A 10,742-nucleotide genomic window follows, 5' to 3' on the forward strand; every position below is an offset into this window, starting at 1 on the left:
TGCGGGATCTTGCAAAAAAGAAACTTTTGAGGGATCTCGCAAAAAAGAAACTTTTGCGGGATCTTGCAAAAAAGAAACTTTTGAGGGATCTCGCAAAAAAGAAACTTTTTTGGCGGGATCTCGCAAAAGTTCTTTTTTCCCCCTCCATGTCCTTTTAGGGGCTCCGTATTAATGCCTCTAAAGTTATGTTGTTAGAAATCTTTTTTTTTTTTCTTTTACTCAGTGTTTTTCATGAATTTCTTACAGAAGCACTGTTGTTATTTTTCTTAATATATCCGGCCAAGTTGGCGTTTCTTATTATTACATTGACATTGATTTTTGTCATCCAGCTGTTCCTAAAGCCTGCTGTTCCCTTCTGTCTCTCAGTGGAAGGTGCGGCGTACTTTGGCGTTCTCCATCCATGAGCTTGCAGTCATTCTGGGCGATCAGCTGACGGCTGCTGACCTGGTGCCCATCTTTAACGGTTTCCTCAAAGACCTGGACGAGGTTCGCATCGGCGTGCTCAAACACTTGTATGACTTTCTGAAGGTGAGGTCCGGATCCCTCCGACCAAAACGATCCACGCGAGAACGAAGCAGCCGATAGCTGAGCTGGTTTTTGCTTTTCTGGTTCTTTCTGCAGCTGCTGCACGCAGACAAGAGGAGGGAGTATCTGTACCAGCTGCAGGAGTTCATGGTGACCGACAACAGTCGCAACTGGAGATTCAGATATGAGCTGGCAGAGTCAGTTTGCTTTTTCTGAATATTACCATTATTTATTTATTTATCCATGTTTTAGTCATTTAAATGAACTGTATTCACTTCCTGTTCCCCTCCAGGCAGCTGATCCTGATCATCGAGTTGTACAGCCACTACGACGTCTACGACTACCTCAGACAGATAGCGCTCACTCTTTGCTCTGACAAAGTGTCAGAGGTCAGATGGATCTCCTATAAACTGGTGAGCTCTCATCATTAGATTCTGAAAACTAGTTTGGAAAATCTGCTAACGGAAAAGAAAATGTTACAATAGTGTTATTTTAACTCAAACTCCCATTCATTTCCATCTTTCAGTGTACCTAGAATGCTCAGTTTTATTTGTCACCTTCTCTCAGGTCGTGGAGATCCTCCAGAAGCTGTATGCATGCGGAGCCGACGAGCTGGGTCTCAACTTCATTAACGAGCTCACAGTCAGGTTCTGCCACTGTCCCAAATGGGTGGGGAGGCAGGCGTTTGCTTTCATCTGCCAGGTCTGAACATTTCTTCTCCTGATGCACAGAAGCAGGAACTTTTTACACAAAAAGTCACATATATTCAACTAATTAGATTCAAACACAGATGAATAGATTTAATACATTGTCATTTAGATTAAAGGTGCAGTAGGAGATCTTTTCTGACGCATCTGGCTTGAAAATCTCCCCACAGCCACTTAGAAAGCAGTGAAATAGAAGATCAGAAAGTGAAACTGAAAGAAATGGTCCCAACTACAGTGAGAAATCAATGATTAACTCCAACCAATCACAAAACCCGGTTCGTTGTACACGATTGGTTCCTGACACGTCAATCATGGCTGTCTGCTTGTCCCTCCCCCTGTGTGCGTACCCTGACACATGAACGAATCGACCCCCCAATGCTCGAGCAGGACGCCATGGCTGGAAGCTAGCCACTGTTATGCTACGTTCACACCTAAAGCAGCAAAAACGCGCGTGCTGCTTCATTTTTGAGGATTTCTGATTTGTACAAGTTTAGTTCTGATGTGCGGCTGAAGCATCTTTGCTAGGGTGACCCGATTTGGGTTTCCGAAGAGATGGGTGTCGACTGCTGGGCCGCTGACTCTCTCTATGGTAGAACGGATCTGCGTACCTTGCCTTTAAAATTAATTCTTTGGGTGAAATTCCCAAGGTGGTGGTGTTGGTCCGTAAGAAATTATTAGTGTCAGGTTCTCTTTCCCTTATACACTGTTCGTGTTGCCACATTCTCACGACCTCAGCAGAGAGCCATGAGCCACCCGTCCTCAGCCGGAGGACGGGGGCTGGGGACTGGTGAGGCAGGCAGGTTTGGTCGCTCCGTCCTCCGCTGGCTCCCTGTTTCGATAACGTGCTGCACTGTAGTCGACCAAAATCGCGGTTGCTGCTCTGGCTGCGCGGTGGATAAAGTGGGTCTGATGCTCGTTGGGTGGAGCTACTCTATCCTTTCTTTGCCTGGAACAATGGCAGCTATATTAGCTGTGATCAGTGGGTAAAAAGTAGTTTGAATCTATTTTGAAATGAGAAAGTTCACCTGAAAACATCGTCAGTTCATCCAGATTACCATCCTGCCTTCAAATATTATTTCTGTCTGAGCCGCACAGACCCCCGTACACCGGCGCTGCGCTGTCATTAGGAATCCCATTCAACAGCGGCCTCTGACCCGGTCGCCTCCTCGCGGTTTGCCGCGGTGGCTGGAAGGCGTCTTTCACTTGCGTAATCCAAACTGCGGGCACCAGGATAATAAAAGCGAACATGTTTTGCCGGCAGATTTTGGCATTTTGGTTTTTTTTGTTTGTTTTTTTAACAGTGTCCTGTCTGGCAATGTGGCAATAAGAATAATTGTCTTGATGCCAAAAGGAGCCCAACAGATTTTACTATCAGTATTTTACTAGCAGCATGGCAATTGCCATATTATTGCTCCACTTGAATCATGCATATAAAGTGCTTTATTATAATTATGCAGGGAGTTTTACAGTTTATATGGACACTGCAATGTAAATAGTGCAGAAAAAAAAGAAAAAGAAAAAAGAGAAAAGATGAAAGAAAGAGGAGATGGAAAGGAGACCAGGGTTCCTACAGCATAAGGCAAGTTAAATTCCAGACTTTTTAAGACTTTTTAATGCCTCTTGAAATAAAAATTAAAGACCAAATTCACAAGAAACACAAGAAAAACCTGCTTGCAACAACTTTACCAAAAGGTTTATTTTAACATAAACCACTGCACTAATGTTTCAAATTTTGAAAAGCTTCCCATACAGGAAGAAAGCTAAAAACACACACATGACAGATATATTTTAACAATTATTTAACTGAATTCACAAACTTTGTTTTAGCAGGGAACAAAACAAATCAGTTTTAAAGCCCCAACATAACCAGTGCTAAGTCTTTTTTGCAGCTATTTTTCTTAGTATGTTTGATTTGGTGATAAGTGGATGCGTTGCAGAGACAAGGGTGGAACAAAACTGAGAAATACCGGCTGTTTCTCGGTAACTCGATTTTGACGCTTCGTGCTTCGCATGTGACTCCACTGCCTTAATTTCCATCGCACTGTGCCTCATGTATGTTCCCTGGTTTTAGCCATGGAGAAAACTCTTGGCTGGAGATTTCCGTTACATTTACACTTGCTCATATTTTCCAGACAAAAAGTTAATGGTGCATCTCCCAAATATCCCGGCTGCAACAACGCTTTATTGGTTCCGCTATCGGGACGGAACCAATAATGGCGAGCTGTTATTTTTTTTTTAGTATTTTAAGTTAATTTAAACGTTAATAAACTGTTTCAGAGGAGTGATCATAGCGCTCTGCATCATCAGCGATGCTCCTGCTGCTCAGACGCGCTGCAGACAGAATGCGTGTTCATGTGATTTGAAGGCGTGGTTTCGAGGAGTGGTCTGAAGGCGTGTTGTGTATGTTCAAAAATATAGCTTACTTGAACCTTTTTTTCCAAGATCTCCTACAGCACCTTTAACTGTCTTTTATTGGTAGTTTATGTCATGTCAGCGTTACATAAACCCCAGGCTGGTGAGAATGCGTTCACCATCACCTGTTTGCTCACGCGGCAACAATGTGGTAGAAAGTTATTTGTTGATTGACCTGTTGGATTAGATTTTTTTTTTTGTTACATCTTTGCTGCATAAATATTCCTTCCTGGGTGCTTGACGTGTTTTTGTTTCCTTAAGGCCATTGTTGAGGAGGACTGCATGCCCATGGATCAGTTCAGCCAGCACCTCCTGCCCAGCCTGCTCAGCCTCTCCTCTGACCCGGTGGCTAATGTCCGCGTTCTGGTGGCCAAGGCTTTAAGGCAGAGTGTGATGGAGAAAGGTACGGGACGTTGTTTTTATTTATACTGTTCCTAATAAGGAGGTAGAACCTCTGTGCTTCATCAGCGCCACTTCCTGCTAACCGTGTTTTGTGTCCAGCTTACTTTAAGGAGCCGGGCTGTCCCTATGCCGACGAGCTGGAAGAGACCGTCATGGCTCTGCAGTCTGACAAGGACCGGGACGTCCGATTCTTCGCCAGCCAGGACCCGAACAAAGGCCTGATGGACACGGCTCCTTTGATCTAACCCCCCCTGCCCTCCCTCCTTCAAACTGCATCGCAGCCCATCTGCCTGTCTTACCTGTCTGCCTGACCGACGCACCGTAACCTTTGACACCAGCACCCGACCAGGTCCCAAACCACTGGCCTTTAGGGCGGATCTGAACCCGTTGGAGATCAGGACCGATGTTCAGGTTGAGACTCAGAAAGCTAAAAGGTTCTCAGACGACACAAAGCCCGTCTCTGGCTGGGCTGCAGCAAGCGCACATGAAAATGAAAACAAGCCTTCTTCTCAGAGTTTTTGGAACAATGAACTGGACTCGGGTGGCTGCTTTAAGCCTGACCCCTTCCCCCTCCCTCATCCACATTAACACCCACCTTAAACAGACTAATGAACTTAAGCCGGGCTTACCTCCTCCAAAGTGATTTCCAAGCTTGAGCTGATTCAGATGCTTTTTTTTTTTTCCTTCTAAATTCTTCTTCATGTGTTTTTTTCTCAGCAGACCAGCGGGCTGAGGCCTGCAGGGCTCTGTGCACTAACTCAGGGGGACTTTTCTGAACCTGAACAGCATTATGAAGCTGACAGCTGGAGACCTCCGGCTGTCCCAGCAGCAGACCAGCTGAAACGGGCAGCTCTGCTGGTCACTCGTCTCAGATGTCCGTTTTTTTTGTCTGAGCGCTCCTCTTGGTTATCTGTTCCCCTTGCGTTCATATCACTCTCTCTCTCCCTTCATGGGACACAGAAACCACTAACTGCTGCCCAGTAAGAGCAGTGATTCTACCACTCAGCTGGATTAAAGCGTATCTGTGCCTGTTAATGAGGCAGTTTCTGTCCCACAGGGCGGAAACGCGTTTTGATCCGATCGGCCGCTGCGACGAGAAACGGGTTCTGAATGTTCTCCGGTTTTTATTCTTTGATTTCTCGAATTTTCTTGATAATCGGTTAAATTCACACAAGGGCTCACGATGAAGTGATGCACGGTGGCTCCACAGTCAGAGAGCAGAAAGCACAGTGTTGGACGATGCATGTTTCCCCTCATGTAGCGTCTGTCTCACTTCCGACTGAATGGTCGCTCAGTAGAAAATAACGCCGGCTGTGTTAAGAGACTGATCAAGTTTCCTTATTTTGGTCAAATGATTGAATATGAGGTTTCTCCAAGTTTCTTATTATTTTTTTTTTCGATTTTCTGTACAGTGTGAACCTTCGAAAAAAGAAAAAGTATGTAAATGGAACCAAGGCCAGTTTAGTGGAGATGTGTGTGAATATTGGGAGCAGTCACCAAGTCACTTTTTGTTTTTGCAGTGTCTGGAGCTCAGTTGTTCTGTTGTAAATTGTTTCCCCTCTTTTTTTTTTTTTCTTGATTGAGCATCATTTGAAAACTAGCGCTGATTGTGGTTTTTTTCTGTGCATCTCGGGTCTTTCTTCCTTTGAAAGGAGAGCTCACCGCAGTAATGGCGGTGTCCACTCATCTCGTCTGTCTGCATTTTGTGTCCCATCTCATTTTTTTTTATATGTAGTAGAACAGTTAATATATACATTTTATGAAATTTATTTTCTTTTTCAATTATGCACCACAATTCAAAGATTTTATATCCTAACTTTACAAGATTTACAACCTTTGTAATATTCAATGGTTTCTTTTAAAAAGACATTTTATGTAATGTTATTTTTAGTATTCTGTAATTAAACTGATGGAAAATAGTGGGGTGTCTTTTTTTCCTCATTGGTAAATGGATTATCTGTTTTTTTATTTTTTATTTACATAGATGGATCTGGTTGGGACAGAGCAGCATCAAAGATTGGTAAAACCTCAAAAAATAATTGTATTTATGCAAGGATGTCTAATGTGCAAAGCTCTCAGATTAACTCAGATGTTTTAATCAGCTCCTATCTGAAATCTAAATTATTAAATAATTCTAAAAATGTGCAAATTTGATTAGTTTTGTCGTTAATCTGGAAGGTGAAGCTTCCCCTTCATCTCTAGCAGAGGGATGGAGGTTTTGCTCCGTACTGTGTCTTTAAATCACCAGCAGAGAAGATGCTGATCCTACTGCGCTCTTTAATGAGGATGTTTGTCAATGACAATGCTATAAAATGCTATACAATGATGAACAAAGCTTCACACGACGTTTAGTTTAAAAAGGAATTTTTCCTTGTGCTGATTTTTTTTATTTATTAATCCAACCTTTGCAAATTTTTATGTTTTATTACATCATTAAATATAAAGTTCTTTGGAATATTTTACAAAGAATGATGGAAATGTTCTCCAGGACTCTGCAGAACCTTCCTAATCACTTGTCTTGTCACAGATTTGTGGAGGGAAGTCTGGTTCTTGGAAAAGTCAGCCTTATTTTCTCCTCTCTCTTGTGTGTTTATCTGAGGCATCAGAGTACAGATCCACTGATATTTTTGATGAGAACAGCTTCAATACTTAGAAAGCTCTGAGAATGTTGCAAACTGACAAAAACGACTTTATTTATCTGAGGCCTTTGAAAGGAGGCTGGCTTTGTGATGCCTTCTGTTTAAATTTGGGTAAACCTGCATCTTATAACCCAGACACGCAGCCACAATATTTGTATATATAAATATTATTTATAACCCTGTTGAATTGCACTGGATATATGTTTCATTTTAAGGTTTACTGGAGGATGTTCTTTTTAATAATTGAATAATAACTGAACTTTATTGATCTCACATTAGAGAAATCTACATCTGTATTTAACCCATCCCCTTTGGCAGCAGTGTGAGGTAAAGGGTCTTGCGCAGAGTGGCAGACTGTGGGAGTGGGGTTTGAATTTAGAACCTCAGGATTCTAAGCTTTATGTCCGAACCACCAGGTCACGGTTCCCCAATCATTTTTCCGCGTGGATCATCAAATGAATTGGTCCTCCTAATTGTCAATCATTCTGATGATTATGTAAGGCCTTCATACGAGCATTTTCACTTACTGGTTGTGAGTCTGACGTGGAAAAATGACAAATCATCTTTTGGTAAGTAAGCTTGTATAAACAATGAAAACAGCAACTTTTAAACAGCATGCATGCTCTCGCACACCTTTAATAGTCGTTCCCTCTCCGGAGCAGTTACAGGGTTGTTGTTTTTTATTTATTGAAGAAGGTGGGTCTTTTCAAAAAATTGCAAACATCCTCCACTATACCTTTAAGGTGGAGAATATTCTTAAATCCCCTTTAGTTACATAAACACAAATCTGGAAATGTCAGCAGGGATGTGAAGACTTTATTCATAGTGTAACACCCGAAAACACTTACACAACTTTTATCATTTTGTATACACAGAGTGTATACCAAACAAAATGTTGTTTAAAATGAGCTCCAGCTTATTTCTGATTGTTCTACATGTTTTAGACAAGAGATCTTTGCTTTCAGCCTGCAGTACTTTACTTTTTTTTTTTTTTTTTGCCAGCTTGAGTTATTTGATAAACTAGCCTAAAATAAACTATAAATCTGAGTGGATCATAATCTGGTCTATGAATTATTGAAATTAATGAAGATTGGAGGATATAAAATTATTGTAGTTTATTCTGAACAACATAAATTTCAGTGTTTTGGCAGAGCATTCATCCTTTGGCTCTACAGAGTAAAGATAACACTTAACTACATATAGGACAACTTTCAAAAACTAAAGAATTTATTGTTGTATAAATAAAAAATGAGCAGTTAAACAAATTTCAGAATCAAAATTTAGAAAGAAAAATACTTAATAATTTTTAGAAAACACACACCAGGAGCTTTCATGTATTCTATGTAAAGCTTTGAGGAAGGTTTGATTTAAAACCTCGTCCTTAATATTAAAATGAAAATCCTCTTTAGTATTAAACTCATCAGACATTTAATTTTTGTTTTCCAGACTCTCCTGAAGCGTCTCTTAAGCTCGTCTCCGTCTGAACAGCAGCAGCTTGCGGTCCCATGTGGTGCTGCCAAAGCTCCTCATCAGCTCCATGCCACAGTGCCTCTCCAGGTGCTCCCTGGCGTGTTCTGCAATGTCACCCTGGATCTTTAAAGTCTTAAAGTGCTCAAAGTCGGTGCGGCCCAGCTTCCTGAGGCGCCGGGCTGCGGAGCGGTAACACTTCCAGGGCTGAGCCTCCAGCAGGAGGTGCTGACTGATGGAGGCCAGGCGAGACAACAGCTGCAGGAGGCCTGAGTCTCCGTGGTTCAGGTGGACCCACATGGTGACTGCCAGGCACAGACACAGGTGGAAGTGGGAGCACCGGTGCTGACTGAGGTAGTCCTGGAGCTGCTTAGTTTCCTCAGTGATGTCCAGCTGCATGAAGGAGATGTTCTTTTGCAGAGGGTTGGTCTGCTTTGCACGCTCTATTAGAGCTCCATCCAAGTCAAAGCCAAGAAGGTGAACTGTGCTCCTCTGGGACTTTTCCTCTGGATCCTGTACAAGATGCTTGTAGACGGCCACACTTAGTTCCTGGTGTCCACACAGAGACAAAACAAAAACTAAATTAATAAATATAAAACATTTTCCCACTTACAGTTCAGGTTCCTTTGATATTTAATGTTCATTTTCTCTATATCATTAAATGGAAATTGAATTATAGATCTTAAAGTGGCAGAACCTTCAATGGTACATCTGTTGGTATTTGAAAGAATTTGGTCATTGATCTGAATATGTCAGATTATTAAAAAATGGACTGAAAATGAATATCAAATAATATAGAAAACAGTTTTTATTCAAAGACTCTTCAAGGAGAGTTTTTGTTGAACTGCAGGCTGTGGTTGTTAGAAAATGATACATAGTCAGTTCTATTTTGCAGCCAAATAAATATAAACCCACTAAACAGTGTAGAAGTACAACATGCAAATGTTTTCAGCTGAGATATTACTGCGTTGACTCCATTTAATCATCATTTATGTTATCTATAAAATACCCCCAACTATAGCAACCATCGCCATGTGCTTTTAAGGCGACCATGAAACCGGAAGTTGTCCAGACTCACGCACCCCTGAGTTACACCCCACGTCCAGGATGAGCGTTGGCTCCTCTTCCACGTCACCGTGACCTAAATCCCGCAGGAGCGTTTCTGGAATCAGCTTCAGGCGGTTTTCTGGAGGATTAAAACTGTAATAGTTAATAAAATTCCCGTAAGGAGCAGCACCGGGGTCTTTTAGATCTTCATTGGGGTCTTTATCACTTGGACATGTTGCCATCGTTACGTGTGCGTCTGATAAAAGATTCCGGGTAGAAATATCGTAACGGTAGGTCGGTTCCTCACATACTGTGGGCATTCTGAGAAAAATGTGGTTACATTATTTATTAATAATATTTTATTTTAAACAGAGTAATTCGATACTTAAAGATTAAATGGTTTTCATCTTTATTTTTAAAACACACGTTGTGCTATATATAATAAAGCTTACTTTGTGCAGTTATTAAAAATATAAATAAAAAAGGGAATGTTCAAATGATAAAATTGGACTTTTCACTTTAAGAAAAAAAAATAATACATTTTTATTTCGATTTCATATTTTCCCTTGAATTATTAGTGCTCAATATGACTACTGGGGGGTATTAAAGTTAAGATGAATGCAAGGGTTAGATTTAAAAGTTCAACAGAAAACATTTCTTTTGTCATAGTTTTAGTTAGATTTGATAAATATTCTTATTTAAATGGTTATACGTTGTGTTTCTTGTAGATTAACAGTTTTTGTCATTAAACTTGGCAAACATATTTAATTTTTGAAAAATGTTTAATGGTAGGCCAACATCATTTTGAAAACAAATCTCCAGCGTCACTTTTATCGTTGTTGAGTCGAAAGTCTAACCGAAAAATGCAATCAAAGAAATTGATATTCTAAAAATATATATATATAATTTTCCTGAAGGTCACATAAAAACAATGAAATTATCTGAAGATTGACTCTATAAATATTAATAGCCAGTTGATTACAATTGTAAAGGGTTAATAGATCCTAATTTATTGGTTAAAAAAAAAACATTTGTTCAACTCATGAGAGAAAAAGACAAATTAGGAACAAATCTGTTTTTTTTATATATATTGTTCAGAAATTGTTAATGTAGACTTCTGCAGCTGTTCGCAGGTATGTTGGTTCACTGTTCATGAGCAAAGTACTTTACTTTGTCTGAGACAGTTTGCTTTTCTTTGAAAAACAAAAATTTAAACTCAAAATTTTATGTAACTAAATAGTCATTTATTAAATTCTCACTTATTTCAGTTTTGTATTATTCGAATTTATTTTAAAATTAAATAGACCTTTTTTTGTTTTTTCTTTTAATCACTTTGTTCTATGATCTGTTAATTTTGTTTTTTATTTGTATATAGGTTCTCTGTATGATTCTATTTGTTATATTATACATACTCTGCTTAGCTTCCTAAGATATTCAATTTACAACTTTGTATATTTTTTCTTGATATGCCTTGTAATACTTTGATTCTTCAATAAAAGAATTTATATATATATATATATATATATATATATATATATATATA

The 10,742-nt window shown here is 39.9% G+C and overlaps 2 protein-coding genes across 2 annotated transcripts in view; one reads left to right on the plus strand and one right to left on the minus strand.

Annotated features, from left to right (window-relative positions):
• Nucleotides 1-5,960, plus strand: part of ppp4r1 (protein phosphatase 4 regulatory subunit 1) — an 18,205-nt gene extending 12,245 nt beyond the window's left edge. The window contains exons 15-20 of the mRNA XM_015399918.1: nucleotides 367-528; nucleotides 622-722; nucleotides 818-938; nucleotides 1,093-1,227; nucleotides 3,906-4,047; nucleotides 4,146-5,960. Of these exons, the coding sequence (XP_015255404.1) occupies nucleotides 367-528; nucleotides 622-722; nucleotides 818-938; nucleotides 1,093-1,227; nucleotides 3,906-4,047; nucleotides 4,146-4,291 (807 nt within the window). The 3' untranslated portion in view covers nucleotides 4,292-5,960. The remainder of the gene's footprint in view (nucleotides 1-366; nucleotides 529-621; nucleotides 723-817; nucleotides 939-1,092; nucleotides 1,228-3,905; nucleotides 4,048-4,145) is intronic.
• A 2,048-nt stretch (nucleotides 5,961-8,008) lies between these two features.
• On the minus strand, nucleotides 8,009-9,444 carry bcdin3d (BCDIN3 domain containing RNA methyltransfease). The gene is made up of 2 exons (XM_015399917.1): nucleotides 9,235-9,444; nucleotides 8,009-8,701 (listed from the first exon to the last, which is right to left on the minus strand). Exons 1-2 carry the CDS (start codon nucleotides 9,439-9,441, stop codon nucleotides 8,150-8,152), a joined length of 759 nt encoding a protein of 252 aa, XP_015255403.1. The 5' UTR covers nucleotides 9,442-9,444; the 3' UTR covers nucleotides 8,009-8,149.
• Nucleotides 9,445-10,742: the final 1,298 nt, after the last annotated feature.

The sequence above is a fragment of the Cyprinodon variegatus genome, unplaced genomic scaffold (assembly GCF_000732505.1).
Source record: "Cyprinodon variegatus isolate N-32 unplaced genomic scaffold, C_variegatus-1.0 Scaffold1056, whole genome shotgun sequence".
NCBI classification, from domain to species: Eukaryota; Metazoa; Chordata; class Actinopteri; order Cyprinodontiformes; family Cyprinodontidae; genus Cyprinodon; species Cyprinodon variegatus.

Coding starts and splice junctions, on each gene's coding strand:
- bcdin3d (XM_015399917.1), bottom strand. CDS start 9,441: ATGGCAACATGTCCAAGTGATAAAGACCCCAATGAAGATCTAAAAGAC. Junction 8,702..9,234: donor ACGTGGGGTGTAACTCAGGG/GTGCGTGAGTCT, acceptor TGTGGACACCAG/GAACTAAGTGTGGCCGTCTA.